This window comes from Mandrillus leucophaeus, unplaced genomic scaffold (assembly GCF_000951045.1).
Source record: "Mandrillus leucophaeus isolate KB7577 unplaced genomic scaffold, Mleu.le_1.0 Scaffold1544, whole genome shotgun sequence".
In the NCBI taxonomy this organism is placed as follows: domain Eukaryota; kingdom Metazoa; phylum Chordata; class Mammalia; order Primates; family Cercopithecidae; genus Mandrillus; species Mandrillus leucophaeus.
Genome location: NW_012101526.1, coordinates 326,776 through 349,309, shown reverse-complemented (window position 1 = coordinate 349,309; position 22,534 = coordinate 326,776). Strand labels below are relative to the sequence as shown.

General features: G+C 39.8%; 1 protein-coding gene across 3 annotated transcripts; it reads left to right on the top strand.

Annotated features, from left to right (window-relative positions):
- The first annotated feature begins 8,652 nt into the window (after positions 1–8,652).
- TCEAL3 (transcription elongation factor A (SII)-like 3) lies at positions 8,653–11,139 on the top strand. Of its 3 annotated transcripts, none has more exons than XM_011975401.1 (3): positions 8,653–8,919; positions 9,828–9,900; positions 10,264–11,139. In XM_011975401.1, the coding sequence occupies exon 3, from the start codon at positions 10,283–10,285 to the stop codon at positions 10,883–10,885; it is 603 nt and encodes a 200-aa protein (XP_011830791.1). In that variant the 5' UTR covers positions 8,653–8,919; positions 9,828–9,900; positions 10,264–10,282; the 3' UTR covers positions 10,886–11,139. The 3 variants fall into 3 exon arrangements, with proteins under 3 accessions (XP_011830791.1, XP_011830790.1, XP_011830792.1); XM_011975400.1 differs by lacking the exon at positions 8,653–8,919 and adding an exon at positions 9,089–9,263 and having other exon boundaries at positions 10,259–11,139; XM_011975402.1 differs by lacking the exon at positions 8,653–8,919 and adding an exon at positions 9,206–9,263.
- The last annotated feature ends 11,395 nt before the right edge of the window (positions 11,140–22,534 follow it).

The following is a 22,534-nucleotide window of genomic DNA, read 5'->3' as shown; positions in this document are numbered from 1 at the left end:
CATACTGGTGGTTATCAAGGACTAAGGGAGACAGTAACGATCAAAAACTGCTTTGTGGGTGACGGATTTTACTTTGGGGTGATGGAAATGGTTTGGAACTAGACAGAGGTGGTAGTTGCACAATATTGTGAATGTACTAAATGTCATTGCATTGTTCACTTTAAAATAGTTAAGTTTTTGGATATTTTTAATTGTGGAAAAATATACATAATATAAAGTTTACACCATAGCCATTTGTAAATGTACAATTTATTTCTGTTTTAGAATCATCACTGGCATTCATCTCCAGGAATTTTGTGTCATTACAAACTGAAACTCTGTACGCATAAACAATAGCTTCCTAGTCCCCATTTTCCTCTCCCTATATCCCCTGGTAACCACTATTCTACTTTCTGTCTATATGAATTTGACTTTTCTAGGTATCTCACATAAGTGGAATCATACCATATGCGCCCTTTGATGTCTGGCTTCTTTCACCTAGTATAATGTTTTTAAGGTTCACGAATTTTTTAGCATGTAGCAGAATTTTATTCCTTTCTAAAGCTGACTGATATTCTTTTGTATGTACATATAACATATTGGTAATCCATTCATCTCTTGATGTACATTTGACTTGCTTCCACCTTTTAGCTACTGTTGATAATACTGCTAGGAACACGGGTGTATAAATACCTGTTCCAGAGCCTGTTTTCAATTATTTTTGGCATATACCCAGAAATGAAATATAGTGATTTTATGTTAAGTTTTTGAAGAAAGGCCATAATGTTTTCCCTAGTGGCTGTATAATTTTAGATTCCCACCAGCAGTGTGCAAGCGTTCTAATTTCTCCATATCCTACTTGCCTTAGTCCATTTTGTGTTGTTAAAACAGAATACCTGAAGATGGGTAATTTACAAAGAAAAGAGGTTTATTTAGCTCATGGTTCTGTGGGCTGGGAAATACAAGAAGCATGGCACCCAGATCTGCTTTTCCTCTATTGCAAGCCATGTATTAGGTCAAAACATTGCAGAGAAGTTCAAAGGGAAAGCAGAGATGTGCAAAGAGATAAAACACAAGGGGTGTCCTGGCTTTACAACAACCCACTTTCTGGGGAACTAACCCATTCCAGTGATAACTAATCCAGTCTCATCAGAGTGTGAACTCACTAACTACCTCCAGAGTACCACCAAGCCATTCATGAGTGATCCATCCCCATGATCCACACATCTACCACCAGACCTCATGTCCCAACACCACCACTAGGGGGATGAAATATCAACATATATTTTGGTGGGAACAAATTTAGACCATAGCACTCACCAACACTTATTATTTTTTTGATAACAATGATCCTAATGGGCATGAAGTGGTATCTCACTGTGCTTTTGATTTACATTTCCTTAATGATTAGTGATGTTGGGCATATTTTCATGTGCTTATTGGCCATTTGTATATCTTTGGAGAAATGTTGATTCAATTTATTTGCCCATTTTTAAATTGGGTTCTATGTGGATTTTTGGTGTTGTCACTGACTTAGGAAAATTTTAAAATATGTTCTGGATTTTAATCCCTCATCAGATATAGACCTGCAAATATTTTCTTTTGTCCTGTAAGCTGCATTTTCATTCTCTTGACACTGTCCTGTGATGCACAAAAGTATTAAATATTGATCAATTTGTATCTTTTTGTTGCTGATACTTTGTGTGTCATATTGAAGAAGCAACAGCCAAGACCAATGTCATCAAGCTTTCTCCTATTTTTCTTCTAAGGTTTTCATAGTTTTATATTTTACATTAAGTATTTGATTAACTTTTAGTTAATTTTTATAAATGATATGAGATAATAGTACAACTTCTTTCTTTTGCATGAGAATATCCAACTTTTCCAGTACCATTTGTGGAAAAGACTACCTTTTCTCCATTGAATGGAAAATAACTGGAATGAAAAACTTGCTAGAGCAGCTCAGTAATGGGTTTGAAGTGAATGAAGAAAGAATCAGTGAACTTGAGGATAGGTAAATGAAGATCATGAGTATAAGGAACAAGAAAATAAAGAAAAATGGAGAAAAATATAGAGACATTAAAGAACCATGGTACACCATCAAGCATACAAGCATAGGCACAAAGGGAATTCCATAAAGAGAGGAAAAAGAAAAGGTGGAGGAAAATATATTTGAAGAAACAATGACAAAATACTTTTTGAACTTGATGGAAAACACAAATATACAGCTGACTTTTTATCAGAAATCACGGAGGCCAGAAGACAGTAAGACGACATTTTCAGAAAGTTGAAGGAAAAAGACTTAACTAACACTTCTTTGGAAACTCTACTTAAAACTTTGAGGATAAATTAAGGCACTCCCAAATAACAAACAGTGAGTAATTTTAACTAGCAGCACTGTCCAACAAGAAATATCAAGGAGTCCTTCATGCTGAAATTAGAAAACACTAGATAGTAACATTAATCCACGTGAAGAAATAAAGAACACTAGTAAGGTAACTAAATAGGTAAATATAAAAGACTGAGTGGTAGACAGAATAGTGGGTTTCCAAAAGTTATGCGTGTCCAAACCCCTGGAACCTATGAATGTTACCTTTTATGCCAAAAAGAGACTTTGAAGATGTTATTATGTATCTTGAGATGTTATTAAGTATCTTAATTATCCTGAATTATCTAGGTGGGCCCTAAATGCAATCACAAGTGTTCCTATACGGAGACACATGGAAATTTGACACAAAAGAGAAAGAAAGGTATGTGATGATGGAAGCAGATAGACATTTGAAGATATCATGCTGCTGGCTTTTAAGATGAATGAAGGGATATTGGTCTAAAATTCTCTTTTTTTGTTGTGTCTCTGCCAGGCTTTGGTATCAGGATGATGTTGGCCTCATAAAATGAGTTAGGGAGGATTCCCTCTTCTTCTATTGATTGGAATAGTTTCAGAAGGAATGGTACCAGCTCCTTCTTGTACCTCCGGTAGAATTCAGCTGTGAATCCATCTGGTCCTGGACGTTTTTTGGTTGGTAGGCTATTAATTATTGCCTCAATTTCAGAGCCTGCTATTGGTCTATTCAGGAATTCAGCTTCTTCCTGGTTTAGTCTTGGGAGAGTGTAAGTGTCCAGGAAATTATCCATTTCTTCATGTCTAAAACACCAAAAGCAACGGCAACAAAAGCCAATATTGACAAATGGGATCTAATTAAACTAAAGAGCTTCTGCACAGCAAAAGAAACTACCATCAGAGTGAACAGGCAACCTACAGAATGGGAGAAAATTTTTGCAATCTACTCATCTGACAAAGGGCTAATATCTAGAACCTACAAAGAACTCAAACAAATTTACAAGAAAAAAACAAACAACCCCATCGAAAAGTGGGCAAAGGATATGACCAGACAGTTCTCAAAAGAAGACATTCATACAGCCAACAGACACATGAAAAAATGCTCATCATCACTGGCCATCAGAGAAATGCAAATCAAAACCACAATGAGATACCATCTCACACCAGTTAGAATGGCAATCATTAAAAAGTCAGGAAACAACAGGTGCTGGAGAGGATGTGGAGAAATAGGAACACTTTTACACTGTTGGTGGGATTGTAAACTAGTTCAACCATTATGGAAAACAGTATGGCGATTCCTCAAGGATCTAGAACTAGAAGTACCATATGACCCAGCCATCCCATTACTGGGTATATACCCAAAGGATTATAAATCATGCTGCTATAAAGACACATGCACACGTATGTTTATTGCGGCACTATTCACAATAGCAAAGACTTGGAATCAACCCAGATGTCCATCAGTGACAGACTGGATTAAGAAAATGTGGCACATATACACCATGGAATACTATGCAGCCATAAAAAAGGATGAGTTCGTGTCCTTTGTAGGGACATGGATGCAGCTGGAAACCATCATTCTTAGCAAACTATCGCAAGAACAGAAAACCAAACACCGCATGTTCTCACTCATAGGTGGGAACTGAACAATGAGATCACTTGGACTCGGGAAGGGGAACATCACACACCGGGGCCTATCACGGGGAGGGGGGAGGGGGGAGGGATTGCATTGGGAGTTATACCTGATGTAAATGACGAGTTGATGGGTGTTGACGAGTTGATGGGTGCAGCACTCCAACATGGCACAGGTATACATATGTAACAAACCTGCACATTATCCACATGTACCCTAGAACTTAAAATAAGAAAAAAAAAAAAAAAAAGATGAATGAAGGGAACATAAGCCAAGGACTACAAGAAATTCAGCTCCAGAAGTTGAAAAAAACAAAGAAGTGGATATCTGCTGACTCTGGTCAAAACCCCATGAAGGCATTTTAATTTCTTACTTCTAGCATTGTGAGGGAATAAGTTTTTCCTATTTAAAGCCACTAAGTTTGTGGTAATTGTTACAGCAACAATAGGAAATTAATACAAATAGTTATAAATGTATATTTGTCTGTAACTCATTTTTCTCTTATTAGATTAGAAAGAAAACTTTATAAAACAATAAATACAAAACAGATATAATGGCTAAGATGTAATTTCTATGACACTCCTCCTAGATCACAAAGGAGGAAAGAGGAAATGGAGATAAAGTTTTGCATCCCATTAAAATTAAGTTAGAATTGATACAAATTCAGTTGTTTTAAATTAATACACTAATTATAATCCCTAGGCCAACTACACTAAGAAAATTATTCAAAAACATTGTACAAGAAAAAGAATTAAAATGGTACGTCAAAAATATCCTTTTAAAAGTAATTCAATAGTGGAGAAATAGAGGAACAAAAATACACAACAAATAGAAAACAAATAACAAAACAGCAGATGTAAATATTACCTTATTCATTATTGCATTAAATATAAGTTGATTAAGCATTTCATTCAAAAGGCAGAAAGTAGCAGAATGGGTAAAAAAAAAAAAAGCACAATCCAACTATATACTATCTAAAAGAGAATATATTTAAATAAGCAAATAAAATTAATGTGAAAGGATGGAAAATATATAATATGAAAAGAATAGCCAAAAGAGCCAGATGAAAAAGACATTAAGACAAAAAATGTTATCATAGAATAAAAATGTGTTATATAACAAGTCTGATCCATCAGGACTATACAAAAATTATAAACATATATGAACATAAAACAGATTTCCAAAATATATAAAGCAAAAACTTACAAAATAGAAGGAAAAAATTAGGAGAAAATAAAGACAATTTAACAATCATAATTGGAGACTTCAAAACCACACATTCAAAAATAAAAGAAACAAATAAGAATATCAACAAGGAAATAGAAGACTTAAACAAAACTACAAAACCAACTGGAATAACAGACATGTAAAGAACACTCCAAACAGCATAAGCATACACATTCTTGTCAAGCACCCATGGAACATTCTCCTGGAAAGACTACATAACAAATAATAAAATCCCATATACACTTAAAAGTATTGAAATTATAAAAACAATATTCCCTGATCATAATGGAATTAAATTTGTAATGAACAACATAAGGAAATTCAAAAATCCTGCAAATATGTGGAAATCAACCAATATACTTCAACCTGAAGGAATCATGAGAGAAATTGAAAAATACTTAAAAAGAACACACATAAAAAGTTATCGGATATAGGTAAGCAGTATTTAGATGGAAATGTGTAATTGTAAATGTCTACTTTGAAAAAATAAAAATCCCATATCAGTAAACTTCCATCTTAAAAAGCAACAGAAAGAAGAGCAACTTAAATCAAAGAAATCAGAAGGAAGGGAATAGTAATCACTACAGTGGAAATAAATGAATTACAGAATAGAATATCAATGAAACTAAAAGTTTGTTCTTTGAAAATATAGATTAAAAAAAAACCTGACAAAACTTTAGTGACACTCACCAAGAAAAAAAAATGATGAAGACTGAAACTATTAAAATCAGGAATAAAAAAGGGGTCATCATTAACAACTCTACAGATGTAAAAAAAGATTATAAGGTAATACTATTAACAACTGCATGACAAAAAAATGAGACAAGGTAGATGAACGGGACGAATTCCAAAAAAGACACAGCCTACCCAATTGACTTAAAAAGAAATAGAAATACAAGTAACATCATTAAAAATGGTAGCGTATGGAACTCTGGAACTCCATAATGAGCAATTAGTGAGTTGGCAAAAACTGTTACCATCAACTTTCTCAGAACTCTGGAATCCAGTCAAAAAATTATAACAATGAAAGGGAAACGTGGTGAAGAATAAACGCTGCCAATCTGTGGTAAGAAAAAATTTTCAATTGCCTATCTACCACTCTCTATGCCCCAGATCGTCATTGATCTGTTGATGACAGCCCACTATCCTGGTTTAGATAGCTAGTACCAGTGGAAGGAATTTGGACCGTATTCTCGAAGAAGTGTGGTATGGCGATCAGCCTGCCTGGCAGCACTTTCATCACTAAGGCTTCCTTCATTACACCAGACTGGGAGGACTCCCAGGGCTTGGGCTGCATTGGCTCTCCAGTTGGCTTTTGCCAGAAGCATTTAAAATCACAGGAGTTGGCCAAAGAAGTCTGGAGCAAAGGGCAACACTCAGAACAAGCAATGGACAGACCGAGAAGCCTGAGAAGGAAGAGTTTGGGAAACAAGATATGTGGAAGAACAAGCATTTTTAAAAAAAAAACTTTTATATATACTGGAAAATCAAGAAGACCATGTGTATGCTGAGGGTGGGACACATATTCAGAAAAGACCAGAGAAAATGCAAGCATTCAACTTAGGTGAAGCTTCAGGCTCTGCATAAGGAAAATGTAAAGCATTAAAAAAGTACTCCAACTCAGAGTTCATTTGCAAAGACTGGGAAAGATTTTTTTTTTTTTTTTTTTTTTTTTTTTTTTTTTTTGAGATGGAGCCTCATTCTGTAGCCCAAGCTGTAGTACAGTGGCGCGATCTTGGCTCACTGCAATCTTTGCCTCTGGGGCTTAAGTGATTCTCCTGCCTCAGCCTCCCAAGTAGCTGGGACTAGAGGCATGCGCCACCACACCTGGTTAATTTTTTTGTATTTTTAGTAGAGACGGGGTTTCACCATGTTGTCCTGGGTGGTCTTGAACTCCTGAGCTCAGGTGATCCACCTGCCTTGGCCTCCCAAAGTGCTGGGATTACAGGCGTGAGCCACCGCGCCAGGCCAAGAAAGTATTTTTTTATTCATCAATTTTCTTTTGTTGACTTTAGGCACTTAAAGTAACAGCATCCACACACCAGCTGATTAATAAGCAATAAAACACAGACTTTAGTGGCCACACAAGACAAAGAGTACATAATTTGCTAAAATGGTTTAAAAAGTCACTAAATAAGTAAACAATAACCCACAAGAGAGCAACAACAAAACCCAAGGAAGAGGGAGAATCTAATTTCCAGAGTTAACATATTAGAATCAAAATACACAGATTTCAACAAAACTTTGTGAGGCGTATAAGGAAATAAGAAAGCATAGCCCATACACAGGAAAGAAATAATTAGATACTATCATGAAGAAGTCCATGTATTAGAATAACAAGAAAATATTTTTAATCAACTGTCTTATATATGCTCAAAGAACTAAAGGAAATCATAAACAAAGGACTGAAGAAAAAGAGAAGAATGTCTCAGCAAATACAGAATATCAGCAAAGATGTAAAAATAAAAAGAGATGTAGAAATTATAAAATAAATAGAAATTCTGTATTTGAAAAGTACAATAACTATAATTCACTACAGGGGTACAATGGTAGATTTGAGCAGGCAAAAGAATCAGTGAACTTAAAATAGGTCAATTGAGATTATTCAGTTTGAGGAGCAGAAAAATAAAAATAATGTGAAAAATGAAGAGAGCACACCTATGCATGATGGGTGTTCAACAAGAAGAGAAATAGAATAGGGCAGAAAGAATTTTCAAAGGAAGAATGACTGCAAATTACTCAAACTTGAGGAAAGACACTAGTCTATGTACCCAAGAAGTTCAATACACTCCAAACAGGATAATCTGAAAGAGATCCAAACAAAAACATGTTATAAACATCTTGTCAAAACCCAAATATATGACACGACACTGTAGTGACAAGAATATTAGCAATTTTCTAGTTCTTTGGGTTCAGTGGTGGTTTCACAAATGTGAAAGAGAAAGACAATGGAAGGAAAGTAAACAGTTATTAGCAATTTTCTAGTTCTTTGGGTTTAGTGGTGGTTTCACAAATGTGAAGGAGAAAAACAATGGAAGGAAAGTAAATAGTGGGGAGGACAGGAGAGGGGAAAGGAGGGGAGGAGCAGTAGGCAGTGAGAAGAGCATGTTGTGAACCAAGGGCTGTGATGAATTTGTGGATCTGAAGTTCATATTAAAAACGTTTGAATGCTTTCTTTTCTAGCTGTCTGACATTCTCTTTCTATGAAAACTGGTCAGCTGTTGGAAGGTAACTTTCAAGTGTGGAGAAAGGCCAATGGAGATGACAAGAAGGAAGTTGGTGAAATCAGTTTGGGGTACACAGGCTTTTGAAATCAATTTGTGTTACAGGGCTTTGACGCACCGTGTCCCTCAGAGGCGGTGATATCCAATAAACAACTGGAAAAACTGATATGAGACACGGAGAAGGGAATAGCCTGGAGATGTAGATCTGGGAGTCATCGGTGCTTTCTGGAAATGAATGAGATCACACAGGGAGAGACAACTTGAGGACTGAGGAGAGAGGAGGCCCAAGACAGAACCCCAGGAGCACCGCCACTCAAGGTGGCAGCTCAGCTTCCTGGCAGGCACCACTACCCCGGGCTCTGGAGTCAGGCAAAGCCGGTATTGAAAGTGAGCTGTGGAGTTCTCGGGCTGAGCGCTCTTGGCAAAGTCGAGTACCCTCTCTGATCAGCTGACACACCTGGCGATAATGGGCATCAGAGAGAGATGCCCTGTGAGGATGCTGTGAGCTGCGTCAGGTAAAGCACCTGGGGTCAGAAAGCCACCCCTCCTCTTCTTCCTGATGGCTCCCATTCCTTTGTTACACACACACTCTCCCACCTTCTGCAACTTCCCAGTCCCTCGGGATGGATGGTGAGGTGGGCGGGAAGGGGGTGGTGTTGGCCTAGCTCTGGTGACGCGGTGCTCACGTGAGTGACCAGGCGCCTACGTGGGCACCAGCCCCCGCGCCCGCCCGCCCGCCCTGCGGTCCGGTCCAGGCGCCCGCGCAGAATCAGCTGTCTGAGCTGCCCAGGCGGCGGGGGAGCAGCGAGCGGGCTTCCGCGAGCCCGAGGAGGCACAAGCCTGTACTGGGCACCCGCAGGTCAGTGTGAAGGCAGGCGCTGCCGGCGGACCCTGAGATAGGGATGGAGGGAGCCGGTAGTAGGATTGGGGAGGGGGCGGAGAAGGGATCCTGTAGATTGGTAAGAAGGGGGATGCGGAGCGGGCCGGGGCGGGGGCAGGGAAGGGAGAACCCCCGAAGCGAGCCTGGCCCACCTTCTCGACGCCCCCTTGCACTGAGCCCTCCATCCATTTTAGTGCTGGAAAGAGGGGGGGTAGCGACCCCGCAGTGCGACAGTGAAACGTAGACATATTCTGGAAATAACCCCCTCTCACAATCCTCTCCCATGTAAACATCTGACCTCCGCAAAAACGGGGTGGCGCTGAGACAGGTTGCCTCCGGGGGAAGGGCACTAAGAGACAAACGCAGTTTGGAAAGCATCCTGGTTTGGTGCCCGAGGCCTGGAAAGAAATGGCGGTTGGGGTGCGGGGGAGGTAGGGGAGAAAAACATTGGGTGAGCAGGGCCTGGACTCAGGAAAGGGAACCGAGTCCCCTGTGAGCCCGCTGAGCGCGCAGTCCCTGCGCCTGTCTCCTGTCTGTCCGCAGGTCTGCGCGTCTGTTGTTCCCAGCGCTCTGAGAGGCCTGAAAAGGAGGAGCAACCTGTCCAGAATCCCCGCAGGTCCGTGAAAGCAGGGGGCTGCATGGACGGGGGCTCACAAGGGTTGAGAGTGTGGAGGGCCCGGCCAAGGCCGAATTGGGACCCCTGCCCATCCCCCCACCCACGTGAACACACACCTTACCAGGCTGAATCCGTTCAGAGAAGGAGGCAAGGCCTGCCAGGGAATGACTGGCTCACGTGTGTGGGAGGAGTGATGGGCTACCTGGCGGGCAGAAGGCCCTCTTGGAGGCCCGGCCAGCTTAGGGGAACCCTCACCAGGGGTGAGATGCAATTACTATTCAGACCTGCATTCCACCCCAGGCCCTCAGTCTCCCGTGTCTCCTCTTTGTCTCCTCTTCCCTTCACTGTCATCCCCCAGGACAGGAAAAAGAGAAATCTCGACATGGAAAAACCCTACAATAAAAATGAAGGAAACCTGGAAAACGAGGGAAAGCCAGAAGATGAAGTAGAGCCTGATGATGAAGGAAAGTCAGACGAGGAAGAAAAGCCGGACATGGAGGGGAAGACAGAATGCGAGGGAAAGAGAGAGGATGAGGGAGAGCCAGGTGATGAGGGACAAGCGGAAGATGAGGGAAGCCAGGAAAAGCAGGGCAAGTCCGAAGGTGAGGGCAAGCCACAAGGCGAGGACAAGCCAGCCTCCCAGGCAAAGACAGAGAGCCAGCCACGGGCCGCCGAAAAGCGCCCGGCTGGAGATTATGTGCCCCGGAAAGCAAAAAGAAAAACGGACAGGGGGACAGACGATTCCCCCAAGGACTTTCAGGAGGACTTACAGGAAAGGCATCTGAGCAGTGAGGAGATGATGAGAGAAAGTGGAGATGTGTCAAGGGCTCAGGAGGAGCTAAGGAAAAAACAGAAAATGGGTGGTTTTCATTGGATGCAAAGAGATGTGCAGGATCCATTCTCCCCAAGGGGACAACGGGGTGTCAGGGGAGTGAGGGGTGGAGGTAGGGGCCAAAGAGGCTTACACGATATTCCATACCTTTAATGCCTTTGGCCTTCCACTCTGACTTCTCTGATGAGATTATTGCCAATCCTGCTTTCCCTGGTAGATATTTGCCAGGCCCAATGCTTTAACCTTAAGCTGATATTTTTGCTTTAGATGTCAATCTCGTTACCAGCAGCCTTTTGACCCAACTACAGCGCTCTATATTTTAGTAGAGGATTTTCACCCATGTGCATGGAAAAGATGTTCATGACACATTGTAAAAAATAAATAAATAAAGAACAGTTTGCAGAACCGCATATACAGTATCAGGCAATTTTTATAAAAATGTAAATGTTTGTATAATGCATTTCTGCACAAAGAAAACTTTTAAAGTGTGTACACTAAAAAGTAGGCAATGGTTATTCCTGAAGGGCAGCCAAGAATAGGTCTCACCTGTGTTCAAAAATGAGTCCTACCACCTCTTTTATGTACCTCCATGACATTCCTCTGCTGCTGTGCGCATCCCTGTGTCTTCCCTAGGTGTAGCCAGGTCAGTGGGCACTGTTGCTGGATCCTCTATCATGTTCCTGGGTCCTCTAACATGAGTGCTGGGTCTGCACACATGTTCCTGGGTCCTCTATCATGCTACGGCACCCCAATGTGTGACTCTTTTACTTTGCTCACTCATCTCTATCTTTTCTTTACTAAAGGATATGGATTATATTTGTCATACTAAAAAATAAATAAAAGCTGAAAACATTACATAATAAGAAATTGAACTGTTTGGTGAACTTACAAAGGCAATAAAGACACAATTCCTGTTATCAGAACATAAGATGACAGGTAAAATTCATATTATGTCTGGGACTAAAAACTAAATGAATCAACCTGGAAATTCTAACAGATCTATTGCTGTAAGAGTCAATCTTGTCATTTGTAAAATAAGGATAATACTTGCCTCACAGGACTACCTGGTGGATAAGATGAGGTATTGAGGATGTGAGCCGTGTTGTGGCCTGGTTCCCACCAGGTACTCAGGGGAGAAATGGCTCCTAAACTATTCCCCTACAGTGGTAGGAAAGTCAATGGAATCAGACACATTGGAGGAGGGCTGAGGGAGTTCTCACCATGTCTAGGAATATTTCCAGGCAGCTAAGAAGTAGATGCCACTATCTCCTAGATACTGCCACATCTGCTGGGCACTATGCCCTTTTTTCCAGGTCCTGCACCCTTTACTGATAGAGGATTTATGGTGTCAAAGCCCTGTCATTTTCTCTGGAATCACTGGTAAGCAATGTCCACCAACTCATGACCCCCATAGAAATGGGTAAAGCCCTCTCTCCACTTTATAGTTACAGTAACCAGGTACACATGGATATCACCTTGGTGCTGCTTGGGCCTCTCATTAATATCTTCCAAATTCTTTTTATGCCAAAACGATCATTTGTGTGTATTCCTGATTTGTTTGTTTTGCATACATAAATATTCTCCTCACAAAACTCAGATATTGCAGGCTAGGCCAGGAAAACATAACTGCATGATAGTGGTTGTGCTGTTCTCATGGGTTAATATCTTGTCTGCAGATGCTCTTTTCTCTGTTGAGTTCACTCTCAGGAAACTTGTCAGGTAACACTTTAGCAGTTGAGCAGACCCATCAATACATTTGAGTTTTAAATCCTTTGTAATGAACATGTTGTGGTCCATGAACCAGCTGCATAATCATCACCTGGGGAACTAATTAAAAATGCAGAATCTCAGGTCTTGCCTCAGACCTACTGAGTTAGAATCTTCATTTTAACAATATCCCAAGAAGATTCCTATGCACACTGAAGTTTGAGAAGCACCGGCTTAGAAAGAGACCCTTCAGGTTCCCCACTCCCACCTTTACATAAAATATGTGCCTAAAAATATAAATATGTGTGCTATATAAGACACACATCACAGATCATTAAATAAGCCCATGTTTTTCAAATTGAAGTTGTCCTTCCCCCATGAGAAGTAGATCTTGAAATCAATTCAATGGGTCAAGATAGGTAATTTTTAAAAAATGAAATAGGATAGAATAGAATTGAATACAGCCAAACAGAAAATATCAAATATCAAATAGCATTCTAACTAGAGTGAATATTTTTTGTGAACTTTGTTTCAGTTATGTATGTATGTATGTGTGTGCACCATGAGTTATGACGAAAATCAGTTTCTGACTGTGGGCTGCAGTAAAAAAAATGAGAAAGACTGCACTGGATTCTGCATCTCAAAACATGGCATGTCCATTTTATATTTGTCTTTCTAGTGCCCAACACAAGTAACTGACAAGTAGTAAGCACTTAATAAAAATGTAAATAATAATGACTGAGTCTCCAAGTTTAGCCCCTGTCTACCTAAATAACTTTGGACAAATAAATTGTCTAACAGGGTTTACTTACACTCTCCAAAGTAGTGAGGAGTAATGGGCTTTACAGGCTGTATAGGACCTACTATATATAGCAGAATATCAGCAGAGATATTAGTTCACTATATACAGTTAACAGTAAAAGCTTCCCTTACTAAAGAACACATATTCAGCAGCACCAAGGAGAGCTCCCGCACTGTAAGGGGTGAAACTTCTCAGTCCCTGGAAGACAGGCACTGCAAAGTGAAACTGAACAACTGTGGAATCTGTGTTATAAAAAGACCCAGCATTGGGCAAAGTGGCTCACGCCTGTAATCCCAGCACCTTCAAAGGCTGAGGTGGGTGGATCACCTGAGGTCAGGAGTTTGAGACCAGCTTGGCCAACATGGTGAAACTCCGTCTCTATTAAAACTATGAAAAAAAAATTAGCTGGGCGTGGTGGTGGGTGCCTGTAATCTCAGCTACTTTGGAGACTGAGGCAGGAGAATTGCTTGAACCCTGGAGGTGGAGGTTGCAGTGAGCCGAGATTGTGCCATTAAAACAAAACAAAACAAAACAAAACAAACAAACAAACAAAAAACCCAGTGGAGGGTTCTGTATATGCCACAGGAGCACAGCCTCACAAAGGAACAGAAGAAATGCCAGAGTGGGAAATCATGGGTGGTAAACTGCCCTAGATGGGTAGCAGTTAAGTACATACTTGCAGATGATCTTACTACACTTAGCTTGAAGGAATTAAGACCTTAGATTTTAGAGACAATATGTATTATACTGATTTTGTTCTTGGACTCCATATGGTTTCCTGTTTTAAGTGGTACCCAGAGCAAGAAAAAGATCTACAGTAGTTCCAGACTGTAGTGTGACCTTCTCTGATACTTCAACCTCATGACCCTGCAGATCCAATTGTATTGTGCCCATGCTAGAAAGAGAGGCTCCATGGAGTTTTAGAAAGCCCCAATAGCAGAATTCAAGTATATGCCTCTAGGGTTTTTTGAGCAAAATCATTCCCTCTTGGCAACTAGTCTACATTTGAGAATCTGCTCCTGGCGTGCTATCAAACCCAGTAGAGACATAACACCTGACCATGAAGTATTAATTTTCCATACTAACAAGCTACTCTTAATGAACGCATTGCTGTCTACTCTGTTGAATAATAAAGTTTTGTGTGGACATCAGCTTTCAACCATTAATTGCAAATGGCTTTACAAGATCAGACCAGAGTAAACCAAGAAGGCACAAGTAAATTTCATGTGCAGTTTGATCAGACTCATTGCCTCTCTCTCAACCAACATATATCATATATGGCATCTTGGTGAATTCTTCATCCTTGTGACCAGTTAGAAAAAGAGATATGAAACAATGTATCAATTCCTGGTTGTATCTTCTTGGTATATTGATAGTAGGTGCAAGTGGATGGCTGCCTCACTGTAGTCCCACTCGGGGATAACCCAGAATAGTAGAAAAAAGACCCTAGGATTTGACGTACGATTTTGGGTGAATCATATGGTTGTCCATTTTGTACAGAACGCTTAATGGTTGGAGGTATGAATCTACCCTGCCTCATGAGCAATGACTAAAAGATTGGTTGGTCAAGTACTTGAAGAGAATTAGTTGGACAATTAATGATGAGGAGGATTTTAGATGTCCTAGATATCTTGAGGAGGATTCAAAATTTCAGCCAGACTGAGTTCTCATTGGAAGTTCTGGGAGGAAATCTATGTCCAAGTTCTTTCATGTTGCTTTCAGAATTTGCTTCCTTGCAACTGTAGGAATGTGGTCCCCAATTTTTTTTTCTGGCTGTCAGCCAAGCCATTTTCAGCTCCTAGAGGCCATTTGCATTCCTTATGATGTGAACCCCTCCAATCTTCACTGTATACTTGCACATTGATTCTTTCTAAAGCTTCTAATCTCTGATTTTTCTGTCTCTGACTCTAGACCCTCATCTAAAGGGATGATGTGATTAGGTTAGGCTCACCCAGATTGTCTCTGGATGTTATGATCAACTGATCTGGGAACCTAATTATATCTGTGAAATCTGTTTACAGTAACACATAGATTAGTATTGGATTGAGTAACTGGAGGAAGATATGTATAATACACTGTGGGCTGGTAACTTGTGGAAATCATCTTAGAATTCTGCCTACCATAGTCTGCTTTCAGGTCCCCAAAATTTATTTCCCTACCAAATGTAAAAATACAGTCAACTTCTCCCAAGATTCGCCAAAATCTCATCCCATTACAGCATGAGCTCAAAAGTAAACATGCCATCATCTAAATTATATAAACCAGATGTGGATGAGGATCTTGGGCATAATCCATTAAGTAAAGCTCCTGAAGACATTTCATCCCATCTGCGGGTCTGTAAAACTGAGGAGACAAATTATTTGCCCATAAAATTCCCAACCTATGATGATGTGACAAGCACAGGATAACAGTTATAGACAAAAGCGGGTAAAAAAATGGAAGATAAAAAGAGATCACTGGCTCAAAAACTTCTTTGTTAGGTTTTAAGGCCTGGAAAAATCCTTTGTGGCACTCAGCTTCATTCTCTGTTCACTTGGATGTGTCCTCTGGACTGTCAGGTCTGTGCTCTGAGCTCTTGGCTCTGCGATCTGAGTAATCCTTCCTTTTTCATTAGATGCAGCATGTGTTCTCAGCTGAGTAGTTTTATCAGATCATTTCTTATCAAGAGAAGTTTGGGGATCTCACAACCTTCTCCCATGTTGTACTCTATCACTTTCATTTAGAGTTGGCAGTGTTTATACTGATATAATTTTCTTTAAAATCTTGTGAGGTGAGTCTTGCATAAATTACACTAGGTTTTACTCCATTGAAGAAAATTCATATTGATAGATATTTTTGAGATCATCTTTCTCTATTTTTTTCTCTTGCTGAGGTAGCTGAGTGTGGCTGGTTTTAGGTCCTAAAGGCTATGCGCATTCCTTGCCACATTGTACCCTCCAGCTTTAAGGCAGCAGCAGCACATTGAAACCTTCTTAAGCTTTGAATCTCTGATTTCTCTGTCTCTGACCTCTAGACTCAGCCTCTCTAGTTTGATTGAGAGCATATTTGAGTCATACTTTCAATCTCTTGAAAATGATCTTTGTGTGACTAAGTGCTCTGACTTTCTTATTTTTCTAACGTTTCAGAGAAAGACTGTAACAACTACATCCTCAGCTTTTTCTCTGTGTCATATTATCAGAAGGAATCTCTTAATTTTGTGTATTTTTCCATTTGGATAGGATGGGTATTTCCCCGTTCTCAAGTTTTAGTTCCTTTTTGTTTAACAGCTATTCTCTCAATATATCTCTCTTGTCACCTTTTGCTATAAGCAGCAGGAAGAAACCAGACTACACTTCAAAACATTGCTTGGAAATCATCACAACTAAATGTCCCAATGCATCACTTGCAAGTTCGGCTTTCCACATAACTGTTGGAGACTATTTCTCTAATTTTCATGCCACTAAATATAAGGATATTTTCCCTCCAATTTCTAGTAACTTGCTCCTCGCATACTACCGGCCCCTCGCCAGCAGAATCTTTAAGGTATATATTTTTACTTACAGTTGGATAAACATCATCATGTTCCTCAAAATTCTCCCAGCCTCCATCAACTGCCAGTTTCCCCAGCCACTCTCATATATTTAGGCATTCACTACTTTCAGTACTAAAATTTTTATTAATATTCTGTTACTGTGTAACACATCACTTCAAATGTAGCAGCTTAAAACAATACCTACTTATTATCTGACAGTTCTATAGGTCAGAACTTTGGAATTCACGACTGAATTCCTTGATTAGGGTCTCACAAAGCTAAAATCAAGCTGTCAGCTAAACTGAATTCATATTTGGGGGTCTTGACAAAAAATAAGGTACTACCAAGCTAATTCCTCCTGGCAAAGTTTAGTTTCTTGCACTTGTAAACTAAAAATAAAATCTCAATCCCCCCATTGACTGAACAGACCACTTCTTGGCCAAGGGGACTCCAGAGAAACCTTAAAAACTGAGTTCCTGGCTGTGAGAGGATGCTAGGTCAGACAAGTCTCATTATACCCCCTCCCTTTTACAGTTTAGACAAAACAACTGACCACCATTAATGTAAAAATATATATCATTAATGCTAATAGAACGGACTCTTTGTGGCAATAAGATACAAAATTATAAACAGGACCTAAGGCCATGGCAGGTAAGGGTTAAGTCATGCATGCCTGGACTTAAAGAATAAACTATGTTTTAACTGCTACAAAGTTTTTCTTTTTGTCTAACAGCTACACAAGCACTGACCTTGAGATAAGCAATATTAACACAATTGTAGCTCACTACCAGACACTGACTAACTGACAACCTGTTTCACAAGCCATAACTACAGCTTTAATTGGACAAGAGACTGATTTCAGTAACTTTCTCCTGTTAGGAAGACCACTGACCATGGACTGGTTCTGGGCCAGTTTACAGAGGCCAGAACTTGAGGGCCTTATGTCCCTGCTTTACCTTTCGACTTATAGAGACTAATTGTAATACATTTACATGTTAAGTTTCCACCCCAACATGAACGGGGTTCATATATAACATGCATGTTTATTCAATAGGCATGCATTAGGACTCACTGAATTATATTTATGTCTCCTATAACCTGTTGAATATGTATGCTTAGCCAACCTATCCAGCGTAAATTCCTGTCTTACCCCTTCCTCCCTCAAAGTGCCTGTTTGCAGGTTCTGCCAGAGGCTATGCTTCCCAGACTGTCAGAATGGCCACCTTGAAGACTGTAACTCTTTATAAAAAATAAAATCTCCTTTCCAAATTTACAAATTCTGTCATTTTTAAGTCAGCATACTGTAGGTCTGAGGTCCCCAGTTAAGACAGAAATGGATCATCTTAATTCAAGTTGGGACTGACCTTATTTAAAGCTAGGCTTTAGATATTGTGAAAATAAGTTTATTTTCCATTCATCTTTATTTCTAGAGCATAACGTTATCTGGTACCAATGGAAATTCAAGGATGTATACCAGGAACCTTCCTCCCTTGGAACCTGAACTTCAATTTCTGTGTCCCAGCCTTTTAAAACTGCTGAAAACTTCACTGCTTCTCAGCCTAATATCCTCAACTTCCCTATCAACAAATGTCTCAAAGAAAAAAGTTATACCAAGTCTAGGTTTCATATATGTGGAATTATTTTGTCTTTAAAATTTTGGTCACACAAGTCTTCAATACTTTGTTAGCTCCCCAATGTTTTCAAACAGATTGTTTGAAACTGTTCAGCTTTCCTAGTAGATCTTCATGGGAGGGTTTGCTCTGAAACAAGGTGATCTACCATTGCTAAAAATGTTATTTTTCTTGTTCTCCTAATTATTAAGAACTTCTTCCATAGTAGATGCCCTCTGGTAATTATTTAATTGAGAAACAAATATTTTGGCACTCTGTCTACCTTGTGAACAGTTCGCGCACATACCTCTCCCCTAAATCTCCTCATCACTAATTTTCCAAGTTTGTTCTTTCCAAGTCCCTGAAAAGCCAGCCAACTGACATGCTATTGCTCATGAATCAGGCTGTCTCTCTTTCCATGACAAGTGAACAAGTTATATCATTGAAATTTCTGCCCATTAGTAAGATTTCCCGCTGCTGCTGTCTTTCCTGAGTGAGATTGTAGTATAGCAGCCTTTCTCTTCCAGTGGGTTCCAGCATGCCATGCACATTCATCTATAAAACAGACCCATACTTTTCTATTCTCTAGTTACAGGGAATGTTCCATTAGGCCACAAATGTAGGTTGATAGGGAGGTGGCCAAGCAGTAGGAGACAGTACCTTGCGAGTCTGAACTTCTTGCTTATGTAGTTTTCTTGTGCCTTTTAGTCATGTTTAAATTCAGTCAGTTACGTATAATTCTCATCTTGAAATAGAATTCTGCTGTGCATATCTAGTTATGTAGTTTGATGAACTAAACAGTGGCTAGTTCATGATAATATTTCTAGGTGCATAGTTACTTGGAATAACATAGTCAGATGTTGCGTACCAGCCAGCACCCAGGAGTTACTTTCCAAATATAGAGCAGTTATTGGCTTATTTCCTCTACACAGCATCTCACAAGCTCCCCAATCTGATTATTTGTTATGATACAGTTTGAGGTCTCCAGAAATTAGCCTCAGTTCTGAGCCTTTAGCTAATAACTCCCAGAAGATTTTGGTATTTTATTTTCCTTAGTGCACAGTCACTCTGAAAAGTGTCTGTAGGTCCCACTGGGAAAGGTTTGATGTAAGATTCACAGTATACACCAGTGGCTGCAAGATCATTCCTTAGAGGTACCCTTTCTTCCCCTCAGTTGAGTAAGAAGTTTAGAAAACATACTACAGCATCTTGAGTTAGACTTTCTTGCAGATCTAGAGATTTTTTTCTGCCTGAATATGTCAAGCAGTATCCAATAGGTGGCCCAATTATTTCATTTTAAAGAATGCTCTGATTAGCTATCACCACAAATCCCTGTGGACCAAAAATTCACTAATTACCATTCAAACCCTGTGGTTATTGTGGTAGGTCCACTCACCTTGTCTTAGATAATTAAGCCCTGTCACCTGACTTCCACTGCTCTGGGATTCCATAATTCACATTAAGATGAGGTAGGACAGTTCTCTTGCAGCATTCTCCACCATCGTCTCCAGCCTACAAAGCACAGGCCCACAGAAATCTTCAAAGATGCTCTTGACCCTCTCACAAATGCATTTCTTAATGCCTCGGAGTATGTCTTCACAAATGCCGCTATCCCATATATCACAGTTCTATTCCTTCTCTACTAGTGTCCTTACTTTATTGTAAAAGCGACTGCATTTGGAGCATTTAATTGGCAGCAGAACTGCAACACCACGAAGACCTAGCCTTGGTTCACAGCTATATCTACCCTAAGATGAGGGATTCCTTCAACCCTGCCTTAGAGGCTTTCTGGTGCTGTATATATGTTCTCTGTTGTATTTTTGTAACTTCCAATGTCCTCTTTTTTCCATGCATACTCTCTAGGGTTGTCAGATGAACACAGATGACTCCAGAAACATTTTGGTAATTATTTTTGTTTTAGTACTTAAGTAGCATAACCATTTGATTTCTCAAAGATTTGGATTTCACTTGCACTTCATTTCACGCCACCAGTGGTGTATGAGTTATCATCATACTACTACATACCACGTACTTGTGAACCTCTCCTATCGCCTTCTCCCTACTGTTCTCAACCCTATTGTCAGTAGGTTATTTTTTTCCCTCAAATTTACAAGGAACCCAATTCCTGGGGTGACTTTCTGTATCTGTTACTGTACCTGAAAAGTACATTGCAGGAAACAGGGGGTATATTTGCAGTGGAAAATTTGAGGGCAGTTCTTAATAAAGGAGAATAGACAAAGGTATGGGAAGGGTATTAGAGAACAAAAGTGAGTAGTGCAATACACCATGGCTACTAAAGGTGAGATTACCAGAAGTAGGCCTGAGGCACAGAGGGAAAGAGGGGTAATTAAAAGTTGGAGGTGCAGAGCCTAGGAATCTTGGGAGAAGGGACTCCACCAGCATCTGACAACACTGCAGGGAACAAGTTGGGAAACAAATTTCCTGACTGCACTCACCACTGCTGGCTCCCAGAGGATGAGGGAGCCCTTTGATGTGGTCCATATAGGTCAGAGTCCCTTGGGAGACAGAGCAGGGTAAAGAAGAATGGAGAGTGAATTGGGATGGGAAGATGAGGAGATATCCACAAATGAGTGAGGGCCATGTTAATAGCACTTATTAGGAATTGTGCCTGCAGCTTTATGCATATGGTAAGGAGGAGGATAAAAAGCATATTATTTTGTGAGGGTGAACTCCAGCAGGGCTGAGATTTGCCTGAGCTTTCTATCAAAATAAGAAATGTGCCTGCGTGGCATTGACCCATGTTAAAGGCATAAAACATATTGATTAAGAGTGCTGTTTGATAATCATGGGTCTGAGGAATTTGGGATGATTTTTACCAGCCTGTTAGTTTTATTGATGACAGTGAGATTGATCATTTAAATCTAGTCTCAGTGAACCACATTGCCAAAGGCTCTGCTGTTGAGACTGGCTACATAGCAAGAATATGCTTACACAACCAGTAATGCACCAGAAACCTGGACTGAGACTCTATTTTGCGTTCTCTGGTTTCGAAGTATTTTATGCATACATTAATGGTTCATGATCTGAAAAGAGAAGTGCATCCTGCCAGGGCTATTATAAAGAGGGAAGATAATCAAAGCTCATACCTGGCCACTCCAGATCCCTTACTATTAGACAGCTTTGGACTATGATGTTTCCCCTTAATGCTGCTGCTATGTTGCATCCATTTTTTTTTTCTCCAATGAACTGTAGATTTGCAATCATCACCATTTGGGGTCCCAAGAGACTTCTTTAGCAGTGGAACTGTTCAGCTGCCACAGTTATCATGGCATCTGGAGGAGGAAATACACTATACTATGATATACTTTGACTTTGCCTTTGTTTATAGCTGTGGTTTGCTCTAAAGATACTTTCAGGTTCTATGCAATAAATATATTAAACCTTGAGTTTATGGATTTTTACTCTTAACCTTTGTTTTAGAACTTAGAAAAGCCTTCACCTTCCCCACCAAAAAAGAGACACTGTAAAATCTTTTTTTCTGCTTAACTTATGGTTTACAGTTAATATGATCGAGATCATAATGAATATATAAATCAGTGGTGATTAGCCTTTATTATGAATCAGAATCACCCAGGCAGCCTGCTTAAGATGGAAATTATAGAGCTCCACCTAGTGGATCTGACGTGGGGATTATAAGTTCACATTTTTGGTGAAGTCTTAAGGTGATTCTGACATGTGACAAACTAGGATACTTTAAAAATGCATTAATAAATGAGATAAGGTTAAATTCGTGGTACAAACCCTTCTCCATGGTGTTCCTTTTAGAATTGCAAGTAAATGCTGCTAGAGATATAGAGTCCACAGTTATTTATGTAGACAGGGAATGATCTTGGACAAGAATTCTTGACTCAGGTATTATTATTTACAAATTTATCAAGAACCTATTACTTGTCAGGCACTGTGCTAGGCATTAGGGATACCAGGATAAAGAACAGGTTGTGCTTTGACAAGCAGAGTCCAATGTTCCTCAATTTTAGAAAACCTCACCCCACAGTCAGAAACATATTGTTCAAATATACATAACTGAAATACAAATTTCAGAAAATAATATTAATCCTGCCTACCTGCCATATAATGTGATGTTTACTATCTGGTTCTGGTTGAATCTATTATATCCTATTTCATTTAAAAATATTGCAGGTCTTGACCTG